This window comes from Microcaecilia unicolor, chromosome 4 (genome assembly GCF_901765095.1).
Source record: "Microcaecilia unicolor chromosome 4, aMicUni1.1, whole genome shotgun sequence".
In the NCBI taxonomy this organism is placed as follows: domain Eukaryota; kingdom Metazoa; phylum Chordata; class Amphibia; order Gymnophiona; family Siphonopidae; genus Microcaecilia; species Microcaecilia unicolor.
In genome coordinates, this window is record NC_044034.1 from 172,454,774 (window position 1) to 172,477,839 (window position 23,066).

The 23,066-nt window shown below is 40.6% G+C and overlaps 1 protein-coding gene across 1 annotated transcript in view; it reads right to left on the reverse strand.

Moving 5' to 3' along the window:
* MICAL2 (microtubule associated monooxygenase, calponin and LIM domain containing 2) overlaps positions 1-23,066 on the reverse strand; it is a 357,507-nt gene that overhangs the window by 171,020 nt on the left and 163,421 nt on the right. The window contains 8 exon segments of the mRNA XM_030200975.1: positions 2,430-2,518; positions 6,236-6,422; positions 7,744-7,851; positions 12,268-12,408; positions 14,015-14,116; positions 18,851-19,063; positions 20,774-20,893; positions 22,242-22,391. Coding sequence (XP_030056835.1) covers positions 2,430-2,518; positions 6,236-6,422; positions 7,744-7,851; positions 12,268-12,408; positions 14,015-14,116; positions 18,851-19,063; positions 20,774-20,893; positions 22,242-22,391 — 1,110 coding nt within the window.

Genomic DNA, 23,066 nt, shown 5'->3' on the forward strand with positions numbered 1-23,066 from the left:
ATAACTTAGGGCTCTGTTTACAAAGACTTGCTAGCTAACAATCAGCGCGCACTATGTAGGTGACCATAGGAATATTGTGGGCGCCTACACAGCTTGCTAACAAACGCTAGCGTGCCTTTGTAAAGAGGGCCCTTAGGATTCTATTTATTAGAAGTGTTAATGTGTATTAATGCTCATTAATGTGATTTAACACACATTTAATAACACATGCCACACTGTTCTCAATGGGGCCTATTTACTATTTGTGCACTTGACTAGAATTAAAGTGCATTAATGTATGTTAACATGTTAATGCAGTTTAATAAATCTAGCTCTTATGTTGTGAGCCCTCTGGGTATAAGGAAATACCCAGTGTACCTGAATGTAACTCACCTTGAAATACACAGAAAAGATGTGAGCTAAATCCAAATAAAAAGGGAAAGGGATTTGATAGACTGCTTTCTTTGGTTGCATATTATATACATTTATTTATTTTTATTTGATACATTTGTATCCCACATTTTCCAGGCTCAATGTGGTTTACATTGTACCGTAGAGGCGTTCGCCATCTCTGGCATAGAAACAGATACAAGGAGTTAATGTGGTCGGATAAGGTTCATGTGTTAAAGACACATTGGGGAATTACAAGAGGAAGAGTTATATAGAGTCTGTTACAAGCTTTGGTGTCGTTGGGTTGTGGAGTATAGGCACTTAAGTTGGATCGGTGGGGTATGCCTTTTTGAACAGATAGGTTTTTAGTGATTTCCGGAAGTTTAGGTGGTCGTACATTGTTCTCACGGCTTTTGGTAGTGCATTTTACAGTTGTGTGCTTATGTGGGAGAAATTGGATCCATAAGTAGATTTGTATTTGAGACCTTTGCAGATTGGGTAGTGGAGATTTAGGTAAGTTCATGTTGATCTGGTTGCGTTTCTTGTTGGTAGGTCTATGAGGTCTGTCATATATCCCGGGGCTTCACCGTGGATAATTATTTGTACCTGGAGCAATGAAGGGTTAAGGGGCCCTTTTACTAAAGGGTTGGTGTGCGGCAAAAGGCTTGCTGCTCGCCAATCCAGAACTACCACCGGGCTATCGCCGGAGCCAGTGGTAGTTCCCACCCTCAGCGTGCACCAATTCTGACACTACAAAAATATTTTCTATTTTTGTAGTGCCAGTGCTTACCTGGCGGTAATCAGACAGCACCATATGCTGCCTGGTTAACGCAAGGTTAGCATGGCAGCCCTTACCGCCACCTCAATGGGCGGCGTTAAGTGCTCCCCACAAAGTGGCCGTGTGGCAAGTGGTTCACTTACTATACAACCATTTCTTTTGGGGAAAAAAGACAGCCTTTTACCTGCTGTGGTAAAAGGGGGCCTCAACAAGCATCAAAAAACATGAGCTGATGCTAGCATAGGCCCCCTTTTACCACAGCTTAATAAAAGGACCCCTAAGTGACTTGCCCAGAGTCACAAGGGTCTACAGTGGGAACTGCATTAGGCCACCCCTCCACTCCTAAAAAATAAAACTAAATTCATATATAAGAAGAGCAGGAAGAATCCTAAAAACAGAATAAAATTGTTGACAGTTGAACAAGCATGTATAAATTAACAAACACCCTCAAAGAGTGAATAAGACGTCTAATACTAATTAAACGGTGTAAGGAAAGAATAATACAGCTTTTATTATGTTATCATAAATTTTGACATAATAATGGTTAACGGGGATAATATTTCACATACTTAAAGAATATTCTCTTCTGTAATAAAACTTTCAGATCAGGTCACAGAAACGCATAGAGCCCATGGAAATATCTGGGGCTTATTAAAGGTAAATCTGAACACATGTATTAGTTTTCTGTGAAAACTTACAGGGTCAGAGTAAGATGGGAATGAAAGGGGCCTCCATCTCACCTCTCCCATAGCCTCAAAGCAGGGAACTACTGTATATTTCTGATACTGTTTCATGTTAGTCCTATCACTAGGTTTCAATCTGCCATTTCCAAGTTTACCTCACTGATTGTATTTGGTCATTTTACTACTGCTACGCTGTTAACAAAATTTGTAAGTTTTAGTTAAACTGTACCTGCTGTACAACCATATTGGGTGAATCTTTTCAAAAAGGTGGTTAATAATCCCAATAAATTAAATTAAAATGTATAGTTATACAATCCCCAGACAAACATTTGTAAAATTCACTCTTTAAGACCTCATTGCCCTTCTTCTATCATATTTTACAGAGGTAAAATAAATTCTACAAAACTGTTACAGCCAACACAATATTGTGAGATTGTGGTCACTCTCACACGAGTCACCGAAACATATTAAGCCCTATTTTAAGGGAAAGTTTGTCCCAATGTAGGCACTATAGCTAATGGTTTGTACACACGCTACTTACTGTATGGGATGTGGCCTAGCTATCTACCACACACAAGGCCTTCTATGTGAAAACATACCTGTACTTGTGCTTTTAAATCTGCTCGCCGCTTCCTCTGCTTATTACGTATTTTGCAATGCATGAAATGAGGTTTGCAGTAAAATTTACCTATGTGAAAAGCAGTAACAAATACCATTGAAAATCTCTGCAGTTATAACTCTACTTCTAACTTTGAAGTGTTGGATTACAGGCAGTACGTGGCAACTTACAAGTTCTATAGAAAATATATGACACACAACTGGTCTCACTACCCACCCATTCTGAATATTTTAAACTGTGGAAATAAATAAATAATAATTAAAAAAAAAAAAAAAAAAAGAACCTCCAAAGTCAAATTTAATTTAGATGCCTTTGCTAGCTTGGGAATTGACTGAAATGGACATTATAGCCACTCAGAGGAATTATAGCGAAAGGATAAAAAGAGGTAACAGCAGAAGGTTTCAAGAGGGAGAGGAAGAAGGTGTCAACCACCATACAATGGCAGCAGTACTTGGGTATATTCTCAGATATAATCAGGGGAGGTCAAATTTCCCAGCATGAGCAGCAGGTGGACTTAGCTGCACTTCCCAGCTAAGAGCAAAATGGAAAAGTGGTTCTTTCTTGTGGGCAGTTTAGCTTACACACCTGAGAGCCAGGAAATATCATAGCTAAAGCAGGGCAGGTGGGGGTGGACAGGGCAGACTGGCAGATGTCAAGTGCTGACATCTATTACTGTGTTTCAACCCAAATAGAAATTATCAACCTGGGGAACCTATCAAACTAAGGGGTCCTTTTACTAAGCTGCGCTGAAAGGTTTCTTGCGGGACTGTTAGTGTGGGTTTTGGGCAAGCGCTGATCCATTTTCAGTGTGCCTGTAAAAAAAAAAGGCCTTTTTTTAAGATTTTTGCCGAAAATGGACATGCGGCAAATCAAAATTGCTGAATGTCCATTTTGAGGTCTGCGACCTTACCGCCAGCCATTGACCTAGCGGTAAAGTCTCACGCGGTAACCAGGCGATAATGACCTACGCGCATCAAATGCCACTTAGAGTGTGCCTGATATGCGCATCCGAAAAGAAAATTATTTTTGGGCTGCACGTATTGGATGCGCACCAAAAATGAAATTACCGCAAGAGCCATGCAGTAGCCGGAGTTAGCACGGGCCCTCATGAGAATGACCTAGGATCCATAATACTCAAATTTTTTCTACAGCATTCTGTGAATTCTACCCAATAAGAATGCCAAAAGCCAGGACTGATGGTGGAATGAATCCCCACCCCCCAAGGTGGGGTGCTGCAGTGCACATTAATGGGTCTAGATGTTTACCATGGTTTTTTACAAGTTAAGCACTTATGGGTAATTCCATCATGTGGGTGCCTACACTTAAGTACCATTCCCCCCCCCCACAAATTCTATAAATGGTGTGCCGCTATCCTAGATGCGTATGCAAACTAAGTTGGCTAATGAGCCAATCAGCACCAACAATTGGGGTGCTAGCAATTATTAGCGTTAGTTAGCACCAATAGCATTTGCAAACGCCAATTTCTAAGTGCTATTCTATAAAGTTTCTACGCGCGCAACACTCAAATGTAGGTGTGGCCATGGGCAGGTCAGGATGTTAGTAAAGATGCATGTAGCATTACTGAATACCAGGGATCCACGCCTATGTTATGTGACAGGATTACACCAGGTTTCAGCTGGTGTAAACCCTCCCTCCCAAAGTCGTCTCTGAGCACTATTCTCTAAATGGTGTACAACTCAGAGCGCGGTTTATAGAATAGCACTTGTGAGGACTTTTTCGGGTCCCTTTTACTGAATCTAATCCCACATGTGTGTGTAAATCTTTAGCCATGTGCACAAAAGTAGATAGATGCTAATATGCCGCCTAAGCAGTATTCCATAACTACGCTGATATCTCCAATAAATTCTAGCTTGTAGGTGAGGCTGCAAATAGGGCAGCATCTGGTCAGAGTATAAGCAAGGCACAGTTATAAAAGTATCTCTAGAATATAGGTGGCAACACCTACATCAGCTCTATGGCTGCCATAAGTGCTGCCATCTAAGTGAATACACATGTATATGCCCAGTTATGCTAATATTCTATTCAGGAAAGTAGATGCTGACTTTCCTTTACAGAGTATGTGGTCAGTCAGGCAAACCCTCAATGTATAATTAAACTCTGGAATTCATTGCCAGGAGAATGTAGTAAAAGCATGTTAGCTTAGCAGGTTTAAAAGAAGTTGGATCACTCTCTAAAAGAAAAGTCATAAGCCATTATTAAGATCAACTTGGGAAAAAAAAACACTGCTTATTTCTAGGATAAGCAGCATTAAATCTGTTTTTACTCTTTTGTGATCTTGCCATGGTACTTGTGATTGGATTGGCCACTGCTGAAAACAGGATACTGGGCTTGATGGACCTTTAGTCTGTCTAAGTACTGGCAATGCTGATGTTCTATGATGATGTTCCAGTTATACACTTAGCCCCTTAGGGGTAGTTCTATAAAGAGGCTGCCAAAACTGTGCTTAATTGGATAGAACAATGGCATTATACTACGTACACACAAAATCCACCAAACGCACAATATTCCAACTATGCACTATTCTATAAATTGACATCTAAATAAAATGATGAATATTTGAAGGTGGGCAACACACACGGGTGGAATCTGGGCAGGAACATAGTTTTACACATAAATTATGGAATACTATAATTGCACATGTTTTTCAGCAATCTAGGCAGGAACATTTACACCAGCTCTATAGCTATTGTAAGCGGTCGGGCTTAAAAATACACACACATATCTTCCTTGCTGCACTAGTACACTATAAAAGAGGTAGGCACCTACTTTCCTATACATATTTAGGTGCCTTCTTGGTGCCTAAAAATAGGCACCCCTTACAGGGGGCCCTTTTACTAAAGGGTTGGCACCTTGCGCCAATCCGGAACTACCAGAGGAGCCCAGCGGTAGTTCTCATCCCCAGCATGTGCCACTTCCGGCACTACAAAAATATTTTCTAGTTTTGTAGCACCAGTGCTTTACCCAGCGGTAATCAGGCAACACTGCACGCTGTCAGGTTACTGCCAGGTTAGCATGGGAGCCACCTCAATGGGTGGCAGTAAGTGCTCCTCCCCCCAATATGGCCACGTAGCAAATGGTTCACTTTCCACACGGCCATTTCTTTTCCCCGAAATAAAGTCTTTTACCCTCTGCGGTTAAAAGGGGGCCTCAGCGCGTGTCAAAAACAAGCGCTGAGGCTAATGCAGGCCCCCTTTTACCGCAGTTTAGTAAAAGAACCCCTTAATGAGGGTCTCCAAATGGTGCACTAGTTCACACATCAAACACAGAATTTCACATTAAGGGGCAGGATGCGCGTCTTGCATTTAACGCAAGTGTTGTTAATGCAGCAGATAATGCGGAACAGTTAACTGCTTTCCATGTTAACACGTGGTAGCAGCCATCACCATGAGCTAGCAGCACAGTTGCCACTCCCAAGTGCCAGGACACACCCTATAATTACTGCGAAGGTTTTGTACTTAACAGTCAAAATTGAAGGCGTGTTGAATGCAAAACCTTAATTTGGTTTATTAAGTGGAGGTGATGGTTTGGAGATGTGGAATATTGTTTATTGACCAATTGTAATCCACTCTATACAACAGTAATGGTTTAACGTAGCAGAAAAGCAACTTAATATTAAATTAAAAGTAAATATGAATGAATATTATTTATGTATGCTAAACCATTACAAACAATAACAACAGAAAAACAGAAAATGGAAGACTTTTCCCCCATGTGTACCCCTTTTATTCACCCTCTTCAACGGCCTTGCAAATGGCTGTTCATTACCTTCATCTACATCATATGCATAGAGCCCAAGTCGAATAGTAGTAGAACAGAAGTGACATCTGAAGCACTCCCTATGGAAGAAATGGCCCTCAGCACTTTGCCGTTCCATAACATACACCCGTTTCTTGCAGAAGTAACAAATGTCACTTCCGCCGAGATTTGCTGGAAATTCTTTGCGAAGCGATCCCTAGAAGCAAAAATAAAAAGAATGGTAGCTTGCATTTGGATTTTGGGATTTAAATGTCTCACTTTTCAAAAACTGAGTTGAAGATGAGTTACGATTTAAGTAATTAGCTCTATAAATCCAGGAACTTCCTCAGATTACAGTACTGTTATAATCGGCAACATGAAAAATGTATTAATGCAGGTTAAGTATGTTGGTCAGAACTACATACAATTGCTAAGTACAATGAAATCTTGGTTTCCAAGTCAGTACCTTATGATTCTAAATATGAGGGTTGGGAGGAGAGGTAGGAGAAACATCAGAAACAGCAGCTTTAAAAAATATTAAATGTAACCAAGACAAGCACTATCTTTTCTATGTGTTTTGTCTATCCCTACTGTCCGTTTGTATAATTTGTCATAGTTGACTTTTGTCTTTACTTCCTGTTTTTGCAGAGTTGGGGTGCAGCCTTGCGAAGGCCCAGAGGCTGCCTGTTTGAAATGCTCCTCTGTTGCTACCAACAGCAATTGAGGTAAACTAGAATAGACTGCAGGGAGGGGGAAAGAGGAAAAGGTCCTGGATCTGGAGGTGAGGGCAGAGGTGCTGATGAACTGGGGGAGGGGGTGTAAGAAGGAAAAGTGCTGCTGAACTGAGGGCAGGGGAGGGAGTGGGAATAGATGCTGCAGGACTGAGAGCAGGGGAAGGAGATGGAGAGGTGCTACTGGACTGGGGAGAGAGAGAGACTGGCTCAGGGAGGAAGAGAGTGGAGAGATGCCAGAGTGCGGGAGGAGGGAAATACAATGGAACATATATAAGAATCATGACTTTTTGTATGTCAAGGTTCAAATTCAAGAACATTTACATATTAAAAATAGGGCTCAATTAAACTTTTCTGACATGCTTTGGGGCCAGATCAGGTTCTGCAAATACTTGACAAACAGGCAGGTAGCTTATACCTTCAACCCAATCACAATGAAATGATTTGCCTTCCTCAGATTTATCTGAGCTGGCTCAGTTTATGAATAATTATAATCCGTAAATATTTGCTCACAAAGAGCATGCCAAGGATTTGTACTTCAGCTGTACAAGACTATTCAGATTATTGGTAGAATGTGGAGATTCAAGCTATCTTGGCAAAAAGTCCACATTTCTCTAAATTAAACTGTGAATTGTTAGAATTTATTAAAAAAATAAAAATTCACAGCCTGCATATTGAGAATTACACCTTCCTCCACTCCAGATTAGATCGGATTCAGGTTTAATTCAGACTGGTAAAACCAGGCTTATTTAATACTGCTGCAAATGTAACCTTTATGTGAATTGACACTACACCATTATTTCTTACCCGCACCGGGGAGTCAGAGCACGATTTAGGCTTGTGGTCATTCATGTAAAGATTAATAAGCACTTCAGCGACAGCACCAATACCACTAGCTACCTTCCCCACAGTCATCTGACCAGCAGACGAGACAGGTGAAGAAGAGAGGGAGAAGAGACTTCATTAGCTGAGAAAAAGAGATGCTCACAGGAGAGACAGTCATGAAAACAGATCTAAATATCCGGGTGCAATAAACTAGGCAGGCAAAGATGCTGTACTCAAGACTGCAATTTATAAAAGCTCATGCATTATCAGGTAACTCTAAGGACTAGTAACTGGACATTCTTACTTTTTAGCACAGAATTATTATCACAGAATTCTGTTCTACATCTTTTGACTGTTAATGCAGTGAACACGCAACCCCCAGCTTGATCTCTTTCCATTGGCTTCCTATGGATGCAATTCTTAAGCTCAGATGGTGATGTTAAAGTAATTAAAGGTCTTGCTTCTTTTGTCTTGAAGAGTTTAATTATTGACCACATGCAATCTTGCTCACTGCACTTGTATCTGCCTTTATGTGAACCATCAATCAAGATGGTTCAGAGCGGAAGCATGTGGTGTGACTAAACATTTTGTGTTGTCAGACCAGTATTTTGGAACACCTTGCTAACAAGGCTTGGTTGCTTTTCAAAGAATGAAAAAGACAACTGTTTAAGCAGGCTTACCCTTCTTGATTTGATGTAATATCTAAAGGCTGAACAGCTGCTTTTTGCCCTATTTATTTATTTTTATTGCGAGTGGATGTTTCTGTGTTGGACAGGAAAAACTATGTACACATATATGCCGTTAAGAATCAGTGCTTGTGTGCATTTTATAAAGATACACACAAATGTGCCAATCCTGTCCTTGCTCTGCCAGTCTCAATCTACTGGAAAGCCTGTGCATATCTCATATCAAACTAGGTAGCACACTAAGGGTGTGATATTTTAAAAATATATATTTTCTGTATTATGGTGGGGTTTCTCATAGCTTGCGTTTCTTCTCTAAAAATATTAGGAAGATGACTTATCATTCAAACCACGTCTCGTACGTTTCTACGAAATGCTTTTGTAAACTTCACATAAGGTCAGTCCAGTGTTTATTTTCTGAGAAAGTTCTAAGAACGATCATACATTCTACTGTCTCGAGTAACATTGATTACTGAAGTTCTCTCTGCTTAAAATATGTTCGTTTGCTAGAAATCAGATGTCTTCAAATTATTCAGAATACAGTGGTTAAACTTATCAAGGCTACAAATAAAAGGGATCAACCTCTTTATTAAGAGAGGGACATTGGTTACTGGTCTCTCATAGAATAATATTTAAAATTTTGATTTTAGTAAACAAAATGTATTATTCTGGGGTTCCATCCTCTCTTGCTCAATCTCTTATCTTGTACTCATCACCCAGAGTGTTTCGATCTACACAACAAAAGCTGCTAATTATTCCTACTTTTATACAAGTTCATCTTGATACTATTCACCATTCTAGTTTTTTTAAATAATATCTTTATTGATGTCAGAACAGAAGATTGGTGGTACACATCATAAGCTCACTTTCACTAAGAATGTACAAAAACCTGGTGCATCTATTAATATTGTGTTCATACATATGACCTGTGCAATAACCATTCCTATCAACAATAGTTCAACCAAGACTCATAAGTATCTTTCCCCTTTATTCACAGAACTGACCTTCCCCTGTTCGACATTTTTCGTTTTATGTTCCCCCTCCCGCTCCCTCCCATCCCAACCCACCTCCCCTCCCTCATCTCCACAGCTTTAACTCTTGGCCTTAATGTTGCTTATCTCCTCCACAACCCGACTAAGAATATGTCTTCCATATCTCCAGATACTCTTCCTTCTTTTTAGAGCCATTGATCGAATACTGAAGTTCTATTTACTCCGCCATTTCCCCCATTCCTTCTCTTTTAAATGGTTTACCGCATCATTTAGGGGTCCTTTTACTAAGCCACAGTAAGCACTAACGCGTGCTTACCACAGCAAAAAAAAACCTACTGGGAGTAAATGCCCTACTGAGAGGCAGACATGAACCCACAAATGGCTTTACATCACTACAAATTCCCTGCCCATTGTCAGATTCACTAAAGGGTATGTTTACTAAAGAGCATTAGCATTTCTAACGCGCCCTTAAATTTAACGTGTTTAACGCGCATAAACCATTTACATGCATTAGAAATGCTAATGCACCCATAACGCACCTTAGTAAACACAGGGGTAAAACACTAGATTGGATATATATTTTTAAAAAATGCAATTCAAACAAACATTCTAAATAAAATGAAGTTAGTTAAACAGGAGGCTTTGAAGAGACAGAAGACTTGTGTTTCTGGCTGGCTTCTTGGCCTAGCCTGAATTACTGTGTGCTGCAATATAGGAGACTGACTTCTCATGACTAATGATGTCAGCAGCAATCAAAGTCCTCCTGGCCAGTTGGGGCACTCCTTCAGGTGTACAGACGGTGGAAAAAAGGGGATAAAGAAAAGGAAATACAACTATGTTCCAGTTTACTTTGAGCCAGTCTAAACCTATGCATTTCTTATTTGGTTTCCACTACAGCAGGAATTCACAAAAAGATGCACCTTGTTGTAGCATGCAGCAGCACATTGCAAGACACGTGCCCTCTTTTGTTATTATCACACACCTTTCAAAGTAAGCGCAAGGCAAGTTAGAACAATAAAATCATAATATCCACACAACACCCATGAACTGCCACTGTCACTACAACATACACCCAAAGAGAGCCTGATCAAATTTTAAAATAAATTTCTTTAAAATGTTAATTTACAGAATGCAGATTTAACTTGTACAGACATGCTGGAATACCAGCCAAGGGGTGAAACCTGAGGTGCTCAGTCATGAAGCAATATTTGACAGGAAACCCTAAACAGTGGCACATGCTCAACTTCCTCCTACCCTGTCAAGCCTCTTGACATTTCCAATCCCTGCCTTCACCTTCCTTCTGAATTTTGCTCTCTTGTAATTAGTAATAACTCAGCATGTTTTCAGGTGACAAATGGTGGGGTGTTTCTATGATGGCGTGTATAGGGACGTGTAGTATTTATTTAGTCAGTTAGATTTTGCTCACACCTTTTTCAGTAGTACCTCAAGGTGAGTTACATCCAGGTACACTGGGTATTTAACAAATAATGTCTTTTTTTGGTTCCTCAGGTTCAGGTGCCGATTTAAGGCTCTCTATTGGTGCTCTCTAGCGATGTGCAGTCAGTTCACTAGTGCACCTCACAAAATTTATTTAAATTTATTAAACATGTGCCAAGCAATGAATAAATGCATGTTAAGTCAATTAGTGCGCATTATAATGCTCTAGCATGGGTTAAAAATCTATATTAAAATGAATGTGTGAAATGAACCAGAAAAGTATCTGACAACTGGGAAAAAGAAATAAATAAAAAAAGAACCCGTCCTCTTTTTTTTTTTTTTGTGCACGTCCCTCGCACTCTCTTAGCCACAGAGACAGCCTCACATCCTTGCAAAGCTCAGGAGGCATTGGGCACTCTAGCTAAATGAGAAGAGGACTTCCTGTTCGCACGAAAGGAAGACTGGCATTCCTGAGGACTTCTGACCATATTGCTGACAACCAGGCCGGTATCATCTGCTGCCTTGAAACTGAGAGCCCCCTGAAGAGTTTAACTAGATGTGACTGATGCTACATCCACATTTCTTTAATGTGGAAGGGGGGACATAAAATGTTGGAAACATTTTTAACACTTCTATTTACCGCCTGTTGCCAACTGCGAAGAGAGAACTCAGGAATAAGTAAGAACCGGATTATATATGCAGGTACATAGAAGCGTTAAAATGTCTCCAACACCTTTTTAAGAGGCCTTTTTACTAAAAGGCTGCCACTCACCAATCCGGAACTACCGCTGGGCTACCGCAGGATCCTAGCAGTAGTTCCCACCCCCAGTGCACCATTTCCTGTGCTACAAAAACTATTTTCTATTTTTGTAGCACTGGTGCTTACCTGGAAGGTTAGCGCAGGAGCCCTTACCGCCACCACAATGAGTGGCCCCCCCAAAATGGCCACGCGGCACAGCCATTTCTTTTCCAGAAACAAAAGGCAGACTTTTAACTGCTGCAGTAAAAGGGGGCCTCCGCATGCATCAAAAACATGTGCTTTTACTGCAGTTTAGTAAAAGGACCCCTAAGTGTGCTTATGCCCCCTCCTTCCACAGTAAAGAAATGCGAATATTAGTCAAACAAGACTTTTGTAGTGAGTAGCCAACACTGCTGCTTGAAGAGAAAGTGCATACATGCAGCAGGGAGGATCACGTCAACTCAAGTATTTTTGTTCCAATGTAAATTAACAGACCCAACATTCATTAAACAGCTCATAAACCTGATTCCAAGCTCAGACACCCCTATACAACTTCACTTATACAACCCAAGTCTTTCGTATTTGCCTTGTCTAGAGATCTTTAAACAGCATGCATGAGTTTGACGAACATGAGAGCTCATTCCTAACACGATACCTGTCCAAACTGGCCATCAGTGGGAGCAGAATCGATGGGCGAGGCGGATGAAGAAGCAGCTGAATCGTTAGATGGAGAAGGAAGAGGATAAGGAGGAGTTTTAAGTTGAAAATGAGATAGCCCTGGGGGAGGTAACCTATTCTGTGTAGAGCAGAAGGTACAGCAGATGTTAGCCCAAGGAGATAGACAGTAGCATGTTTAGATGAATTAACTACAAGATCAAGCATATTCAACCCAAAAACTTAACATGCTTACCTGAGGCAACTACAAACAAAGCCTGTCAAGACAACTCAAGACAACTGTTAATCTTATTCTTTTATATAAATTGTAACCTTCTTATTTATAAACTGTAACCAATCTACTCCAGACTCTTGTAAGCCACATTGAACCCACCAATAGGTGGGAAAATATGGGATACAAATGCAGAAATAAATAAATAAAATAATAAAGTTTCTACAAAGTTGCAACAAACCAAGACGACTTTTGGCAATCAAAACATCAATGTCATAAATACATTTGGCTCCCTGTGGCATTATACATCTCTTAAAAATATTCCCCATAATTTGAATGCAGTCCTGCAATTGCTGTGTTATACTATTTAAATAGACAGAGGAAGCAGGAGGAGGAGTCTCCGAAGAAGCACCGATGGAGCCCACTGTGAAGTTTTTGAAATCATTTGCTATTACTTTGGAACATTCACTCAGTCTGTTATCCTGGAAGACTCCTCAGCCATCCTTCATCCCTCCCCTTGGTTGTCATCGCTTCTTTTATGCTATTTAATTGCAGAGAAACAGAATGCAAGAAAACAAGGTTCAGGTGAAACCTTTTAACTGGCCCCGCCTGAATACATTTTGGACTAGCTTTCAGTCATGATATATTTCATTCATCAGATTAGTGTCAGATCCATGATGTGGGCAGGACAGACAGGCCCACATGGGAGAAGTGAGATGCTTGTGCCAAGCAGTAGTCTTGGGGAAGGAAGGTGAGACACACGCCTTGGGTAAAGGTACGTAATCCCTTAATCGCCTTACCAAGTTTATTGGTAGTCACCCCCCATTTCTTTTGTTTTCTTTCTATTTTAGTCAGGGCATATTGTCTCTGTTCTAACATTTTTTCTGGTGCATCAGGTTAATCTGTACATTGCCTATCAATTAAAAAATATTGTCTTTGTGGTCCCATTTGGAATCTGTAGGGCCATAGTTATTCAAGGTAATGAAGGCTTCGTTTGTTGACTCCCACCATACAAAACTATGTACACGTAAAACATTGTACTGTCATAAGTGTTCATGTTTAAAATATAGATAAGTATTTCAAATGTTATGCTCAGTGGTGCAGCCACAGGGGGGGTACTTGGGGGTCCAGTGTCTGAGCCGCTCCCATCCTCCTTGTGCTGCTTCATGTAATGCAGAGGTCCCCAGCATGCCTCCTGTCACCGACACCGAGACTTCTCGTGCAGGCTCAGTTTGCGCAAGAAGTAAGCATGAGTCCTGGAGTCGGTGGCTGGAGGCACGCTGCCAGATTCCGCATTACAGAAGCAGAGCAAGGAAGCAGGAAGCAGTTCAGGCACTGCATTTCTTTGGCTGGTGGGGCTTCCGCATCTCTGCCAGCAAAGGTATGTTTAGTAAGCATGGGTGGGGGGTGAGGCACTTAATTTCCTTTATAGATTAGCCCCCCTCTAAGTGCCTATATGTAGGCACAGTAATAGAATTACCCCACCCAATAAGCAAACTACAGCATGGATATTCACCTGTTGAAAATCTGTACCATCAAACATTGCAGCAAGGTGAGCCGCTTTGTCCTTAATGTTCTTTTCGTGGAATTCCCTGTTTGCTAAAGACTGAGCTCTCTTCTGCAGAAATACCCAAGGAAAGAAGAAGGAAAAGCAAGAGAGAAAGAGGGAGGAGTTAGATACAGAACAGGAAAACGCCAAGGAGACAACAGCTATTTGGGGGGGGGGGGCAATAAACAAATTGCCCATATTTGATGCAAAACTCATGGGATTAATCAATGCACAGAGACTGCACCTGCTTTTTCAATGCATAATTTTTCCATCAGGAAATATATGCATGGCCTTTCATTATCCAAAACCATGCACAAATATCCAATCTCCATTCTCCATCCCCCAGGGCCTCCTCTTCATTCAGCAGATAAAAGTGTGCATAGTGCCAATCATCAAACAAAACAGAAAGATGAAAAAGGTTCCACAACCAGCCTTGTGCAGACAGAAAACTGTAGAAACCTGTCTGTATATCTAAATTAATGTTAACTCCAATTGATAAATACAGTAATACAAAATTACACAGCACAGCTCAAGGTGGGGAAAAGACCTCAGACACCTAGCAGCATTGTAACGACCCAAGTATCGTTTAATCGGGCTGAAACCGCTGCTATAGTGGGTAGAATATAATCACTGGTCAGAAAAACCACCACCAGGCAAATTTTATCTAAAATCAGTGCACCTTTTGAGTCAATAAATTAAATAAACAGCACTTATCTGGCCAAAAGATCCCGACGGAGACCCATTTTGCATATGATCCCCTGGCGAGGCCTACAAGAAACGGGTACCCGTTGGGACCTGATGCAGATAAGTGCTATTTATTTAAATCTTTTGCACAAAATTTGCACTGATTTTTGCTTGGTGGTGGTTTTTCTGACCAGTGATTACACTCTACCCACTATAGCAGGATCTTAGTGCTGGGAAGGAGCCGGCTATCTTGGTACGCATGAATACCAATGACATAGGAAACAAGTGGGAGGGAGGTTCTGGAAGCCAAATTTAGGTTCTTAGGTAGAAAGCTGAAGTCCAGATCCCTAGGGTAGCATTTTCAGAGCTGCTCCCCATTCCGCACGCAGACTGACATAGGAAAATGTGGGAGGGAGGTTCTGGAAGCCAAATTTAGGTTCTTAGGTAGAAAGGTGAAGTCCACATCCCCCAGGGTAGCATTTTCAGAGATTGCTCCCATTTCGCTACGCAGGACCCAAAAGGCAGGCAGAGCGCCAAAGTCTCAATGCACAGTTGAGACAATGGTGCAGGGATGAGGGATTTAGATTTGTTAGGAACTGGGCGACATTCTAGGAAAGGGGCAGGGACTGTTCCGAAAGGATGGCTCCAGCTTAACCAGATGGAAACTAGGCTGCAAGAGCTAACTTTTAAAAAGGCAGATAGAGCAGCTTTTAAACTAGAATGGGGGGGGGGGGGGGGGGGGGGAGAGACAGTCGCCCAGGAGTGCATGGTTTAGTGTGGAGTATACTTGAAGGATACTATTGAAACAGGACATTTAGGAAATCCCAGCAGACAGGTTTCAACAATGCTGAAAGTAAGCTAGATGTGCTTAATGAGAGAGCATGATAAAGGATGCACATTATCCCCTTCAACTTCTAAGCAGCTTGTAGATCAAAGGAAAAAACACAATTTGAAGTGCCTGTATACAAATGCTAGAAGCCTAAAAAATAAGGTGGGAGAGTTAGAATATATAGCACTAAATGATGAGGTAGGTAAAATAGGCATCTCAGAGACTTGATGAAAAGAGGACATGAATGGGACACTGTGTTAACAGGGTACAAATTGTATCGCAATGATAGAGAGGATCAAATTGGAGGGGGGGATGCGCTATATGTTAAAGAGCGAATTGAGTCAAATAAAATAAACATTCCACATGACAGAGATAGTGGTGTGGAATCATTATGCATAGAAATTCCATCTACGAAGGGAAGGAGTGTTATTGTAAGACTGTACTACCGTCCGCCAGGACAGAACGAACAGACGGATAAAGAAATGTTTACAGAGATTAGGAAGGCTGGCAAATTGGGCAACGCTATAATAATGGGCAATTTCATTTACCCTAATATTGACCGGATAAGTGTTACATCAGGGAGTGCCAGGGAGATAAAATTTCTAGATAATAAATGACTGTTCCTTGTAGCAACTGGTCCAGAAACCGATAACAGGGGAAGCCATTTTGGATCTGGTCCTTGGTGGAGTGCAGGGTCCCCTGGGAAACAGTGATCATAACATGATCAAATTTGAGCTACTAGCTGGGATCAACCCACAAAGGAAATCTACTGTAGCTGAATTTAAATTTTGAAAGGGCAAGTATAATAGAATGAGGAAAATGGTTAAAAAGAAACTAAAAGGATCAGCTGCAAAGGTTAGGACACTATATCAGGCATGGACGTTATTCAAAAATACCATCTTGGAAGCCCAATCCAGATGCATTCCACATAGTTGCAAAGGTGGAAAGAAGAGAAAATGTCAGCCAGCATGGTTAAAAGGTGAAGTAAAAGAGGCTAATACGGTCAAAAGATTGCTAGATACAAGGCATTAGTAAAGAAGGCTAAAACAGAATATGAAGAGAAACTTATCTCACAGTAACAACTATTTCTGGTACATCAGAAGCAGAAAGCCTGTGAAGGAATCTGTGGGACCGTTAAATCACGAAGGAGCAACAGGGGCGCTGAGGGAGGCCATAGCGAAGAAACTGAATTCTTTGCTTCTGTTTTTATGGAAGATGATGTGAGAGATCTGCCTGTACCAGAAATAGGTTTCAAGGGTGATGATGCAGAGGAACTGATAGAAATCTCGGTGAACCTGGAAGATGTACTGAGCCAAACTGACAAATTAAAGAGTAGTAAATCACCTGGACCAGATGGCAAACATCCAAGGGTACTCAAAGAACTCAAGCATGAAATTGCTGATCTGCTGTTAGCAATATGTAGCCTGTCATTAAAATTGTCTGTAGTACCTGAAGATTGGAGGGTGGTCAATGTGACGCCGATTTTTTAAAAGGGTTCTAGGGGTGATCTGAGAAATTATAGACCGGTAAGCCTGACATCAGTGCCAGGCAAAATAGTGGAAAACTATTATAAAGAATAAAATTACAGAACACATATACAAATGTGGGTTAATGGGACAGAGTCAACATGGGTTCAGCCGAGGGAAGTCTTGCATCACCAATTTGCTTCATTTCTTTGAAGGTGTGAATAAACATGTGGATAAAGGTGAGCCAGTTGATGTAGTGTATCTAGATTTTCAGAATGCTTTTGATAAAGTTCCTCATGAGAGACTGCTGAGAAAATGAAAGAGTCATGGGATAGGAGGCAAGGTTCTGGTGTGGATTAGGAATTTGTTATTGGACAGAAAACAAAGAGTAGAATTAAATGGTCATTTCTCTCAATGGAGGAGGGTGAAGAGTGGAGTGCCACAGGGATCTGTACTGGGACCGGTGCTATTTAAATATTTTTAAATATTAGGGACATCGGAACGACGAGAGAGGTGATCAAATTTGCAGATGATACAAAACAATTCAAGGTTGTTAAAACATGTGCGGACTGTGAAACATTGCAGGAAGACCTTAGGAAATTGGAAGACGGCACCCAAATGGCAGCTGAAATTTAATGTGGACAAATGTAAGGTGATGCACATTGAAAAGAACAATCCAAATCATAGTTACCTGATGCTAAGGTCCACCTTTGGGGGGGTCAGCACAAGAAAAAGATCTGGGTGTCGTTGTAGATAATACTCTAAAATCTTCTGCTCAGTGTGTGGTAGCGGCCGAAAAAGCAAACAGGATGCTAGGAATTATTAGAAAAGGGATGGTGAATAATGCCTTTGTATCGCTCCATGGTGCATCCGCACCTTGAGTATTGCGTTCAGTTCTGGTCACCATATCTCAAAAAAGATATAGTGGAATTAGAAAAGGTTCAAAAAAGAGCAACCAAAATGATGCAGGGGATGGAACTCCTCTCGCATGAGGAAAGGCTAAAGAGGTTAGGGCTTTTCAGCTTGGAAAAGAGATGGATGAGGGGAGATATGCATGAGGTAGAAGTAAATTGATTTTTTACTCACTCTGAAAGTACAAAGACTAGGAGACACTTGAAGAAGTTACATGGAAATACTTTTAAAACAAATAGGAGGAAATATTTTTTCACTCAATATTAAGCTCTGGAACTCTTTGCCGGAGGATGTGGTAACAGCGGTTAGTGTATCTGAGATTAAAAAAGGTTTAGAGAAGTTCCTGGAAGAAAAGTCCATAGTCTGCTATTGAGACAGACATGGGAAGCAACTGCCTGCCCTGGGATTTGTAGCATGGAGTTGCCATGATTTGGGTTTCTACCAGGTACTTGTGACCTGGCTTGGACAATGTTTGGAAAACAGGATACTGGGCTAGACGGACCATTGGTCTGACCCAGTATGGCTACTCTTATGTTCTTGAGCCTGATCAAACGATATTTGGGACAATACTGCTGGGTGTCTGAGGACTTTTTCCCACTGTGAGATGGCCTGTGTATTTTTGTATTACTGTATTTATAGATTGGAATTAACATTAATTTTTATATACAGACAGGTTTCCACAGCTGTTGTTTATTATCAATCATCACACACACTCTTGCCCACTGACAGGTTAGGAAATAATCAAAGCTCCAACATCTGCAGTAAAATAGTACTTTACCTGCAGAAAGGGCTCTGATTACTGGCCTCTATCTTTTCTAAGCTCCTTAAAGAGCACAGTCACAGTAATAAAAGAAGGAAAGGAATGAAAAGAAAGACAGTTATGAAAAGTAGAAGAGAAATATAGCTGATCACCTGTTGAATCGTGTCCTCAAGGTGCTGGAGGCGTTTGAGAATGCCGGCAACTGCAAATGCAGCATGGCAGGCAGTGCCTAAAGACTTTGCAGTTCCTGAATGCTGCCTGTCTGTTTTCTCTCTAGGTCTCGGTCGCCTGGTCACACAGTCAGGCACCTTCACAGACTGCTGGGTTTCCCTGATTATAGGCTGGGTCTTAGCTACAGCCTGGAACTGTGAAAAATACTCCAGATGAAAATGAAATGTTCCTCTCTTATCACCATGCAGTAAATACGCATAAACGGCAGACACCAGGTAGAACAGTAATTCTCCCAGAAAAACTACCACCTAAGGAGATCACATTCTCTAAAAGGGATGGACCGGTCAGTTACAGGATATTATTCATACCCCTTTCACAGGGTGTACCAATTTTTCTCTCCTGTCAAGCTGATAAGCATTAGGAGTGTAACAAATGGAAATGAAGGATAGAGTTTTAGAAATCTTGTACAGAATTATTTAAAGAGCCACATCACTGTTTCATGGTATTGTACACTTTCTAGTTTACTTCATGAGCTACAGAAAACACTTGCATCTTCAGCTTTGGAAATTATGGTTTCAGTTAATAGCTTCTACTTTTTCAGCTGGCCTGGGATTTGAACTCATGATTTTCTGCAAGGCACTGCAGTGGATTAATCACCCAGGGGGCTGATATTCAAAGGCACTAGGTGCTGTTAACCGGATAAGTGCAGACAGGAGGGACAGTCAGCACTGCTAACTGGACAGTGCCACTGAACAGTGTCCTCTGACCACCTTGGAGTCGACACTGTCCGGAGGGCACTGAGGCAGTTAGTGAGTGAAGCTCGGCCAGAGCTGGAGATCAGATTGCTAACCGGATAAAGACAAGACAGTAACCTGGCTAGCTGTCAGAACATGGTCACTAATTGGATAGCACTTCTGAGTTGACACTGAAAAGTGTATATTCTACACCAAACAGTATCCGGGTACCATGTTGAATATCTAGTTTCAATTTAACTGCGAGGGCAGGGCAGTTTTGCTTAAACACTGACATCTATGGTTAAATAATTGGGCCCCAAACCATTAACGCCATCTGTTACTACAACAACTTTTAACTCTGAGAGCTGTTTTGATTTGTTGAGACAAAAAGCATGCAAACATTTTAAATAAACATGCACATTTAAAACGAATCAGAAAAAAAATTTCTTCACTCAGTGTGTAATTAAACTCTGGAATTTGTTGCCAGAGAATGTAGTAAAAACAGTTAGCGGGGTTTAAAAAAGGTTTGGACAGCTACCTAAAATAAAAGTCCATAAGCCAAAACTTGGGGAAAATCCACTATTTATTTCTAGGAAAAACAGCATAAAACATAATTGTACTGTTTTGGGATCTTGCCAGGTACTTGTAACCTGGATTGGTCACGGTTGGAAACAGGATGCTGGGCTTCATGGACCTTCAGTCTGTCCCAGTATGGCAATACTTATGTTCTTAACAACTTAAGCCACCAGGTACTGATCATTAAAACAAAAAAAAAAAGTTTTGCTTGAATTTGCCAGCAATGACAATGCATAAACTTGATTGTTTAAGTTGAGATGCATTCAAAAATTATGTGTTTAAACTGGGGCAAGATTAGGGGTAGTCCAGAGGTGGAGCCTAAAATTATATGACTCACTGAGATAAACAGAAAAGATATCTGGAGAGTAGCTAAGTATGACTACAGAAATAGTAGGCATAACTTTATATGGATAAAATATCCATATAAAAGTTATGCTAGCACTTTTAGCAGTCACACAGACAACTTGGCTCAAAATACACATAAAATATATGGATAAATTAACTGTATATTTTTAGGTCTTTGCTGGATTACTCAATATTGACCCCAATTTTAATTCGATCCAAAATAAAGCTGTCGATCATATAAATTCCTACCTGCCTTTTCTGTTCTGGTGGAAGACTAGATGTTGAATCCTTAGGTTTAACAAAGCGAAGGTGAGCAGAAGTGTCAGAAGGAGGCAGAGTAGATTTATCTACATCTTGAGGGACTACAGCCTAATATCAGCACGTTTGTTCAAAAAACACAGCAGACCATATATGGAAAAGGACCAAGAGGGATGAAAGATACATCAGGTTAAGCAGAGAAAAACAAGAAAGAAAGGTTAAAGAACTCTGAAAAAAGCATGCCTAGATTAATAGTGCTGTATTTAGTCCAGACATAACCAGGAGCAGGTAAAACAGGTATATTTAGCAACAATCACCCCCCTGTGGCTCACACACTTCTCTACTTCCAATGTGCAATCAGAATCCCAAGACACATATACAGAATCCTTTCCCATGGAATAAGTTATACCTTTAAATAACATGCAGGTAATCTAACATACACGGTGCTCGAGTACATAACTAGATGGTACACTGTCTTCACACAGCCATTCGTAAGAACAGAGGTTGGTTCCAGTGCCTTGAACCCCTCTGCTGAGCGTGTACCAATGTGCATTTGAAAATAGGGAAAGCAGCGAAACATTTCTAAAATGTTATTGAACATATCTTCCAATCCGATGCTGCTATCTGCTTTCTGTAGTAGTAATCAGTGATTTAAAAAAGAAAAAACAACCAACAAAGGGTCAATAAAGACAGAAAAGAAATATGGAATCTAATGGACGAACTGAGCTTTCTGTAAGCTCATTAAATATATACCTAAAGAATGTTCAACATTATAGTACCATAAAACAAATGGGTGTGTTGGGAGTGGGGTGCATATAACTAAACCAGAACACGGTTATATTAGCTACTTTAACAATAGTTTTCAGAGAGCATCAATTGAGTACAACATAATCTCCAAAACTAAAATAAACTGCTTCCAAAATTTCTATTGAAAAAATTATACATATGTATCTTGATATCTACCATACATAGAGTTAGGAAACCCTGTGGAAAGCGATGACTCAGTGCATCATCAATGCGGTGAATTAGGTGCAGAATTAAGGGATTTCATTTGGTGTTTATGTGTGTGCTGTTAAAAATATAAACACTGCAGAAAAGTGATAATTTTGGAAGAACAAGATTTTTCTTCCTCCTACCTGGAAGAATTTAAGCCTGGCTACAAAAGCTTTTGACAAATATTTATGCAAGGTCTGCAATATTATTTAAATGCAAGCATGTGACATACTTTTTTGCATTTGGAGTCAGTTTCGCATCCAGTGAGTGACTTGTATTAGGCAGACGGCAGAGCGAGAATAGAGTCTAAAACAGGGCAGTCGACACACACTCTATCCCCTTATTATTCTATTCTTTAATTCTTGGGTTGGCAGGTGGGCGATTGACCCAAGTTATATGACTTGCTAAGTAACAGGAACTAGGACTGTGGGGGGTCCAAAAGCGAACACCTGGCTTCTGTTCTAACCTGCCTCCGTAGAGAAGTATTTGGTGCACTCTCCTCAAATTTCGCCAACAGCTGTGTTGCCATGGACTTGACTTTATTTTGACGTTGGCCTTCTTTGGAGTCTCCATATTCACTCCCTGAGCTTGCACTCTGACCCGAAAAACTGGAAAGCTGCAAAGAATCAACAAATCACAGCTATCATAAGCAATCCACAAGCAGAAGATAGCATGAAAGTCAAGATGAATAATTAAATCAACATCGTCTAGCTGGCTGTATACCAGATTCAATTCAAATTCAATTCAGATGAATTCTTGTATACAGCTAATATCCCCTTTCCAGGGTTCAGTGCAGTTTACATTCTAGGTGAGACAAAAGCAAACAGTGTTATTGTGAGGTTTGAGAAACGTTAGACACCATTGGATTAATGCACGGGACTAAAAACATTAAGGAAAGGATAATGGATGATACTAGGAAGTAGAAGTCATGCTGGATTGTTATAAAGCAGTCTTTGGGAAGAGAAAGGTTTTTAGCCTCTTCCTGAAGTTGAGGTAGCTGTTTTCTGTTCTGATGGGAATAGGTAAAGAGTTCGATATTTTGACTCCAAGAATGGGGAATAGAGGGATGAAAATCTTCCAATTTCTAATTGTCTTTTGGAAGGGTTCAGTGTGGTTTACATGCTAGGTGAGACAAAAGCAAATAGAGTCAAGTGTGAGGCTTGAGAAACATTAGAGACCACTGGATTAATGAAAGACTAAAAAATATTAAGGAATGTCATGATGGATTGTTATGAAGCAGTCTTTGGGAAGAGAAAGGTTTATAGCCTCTTCCTGAAGATGAGGTAGCTGT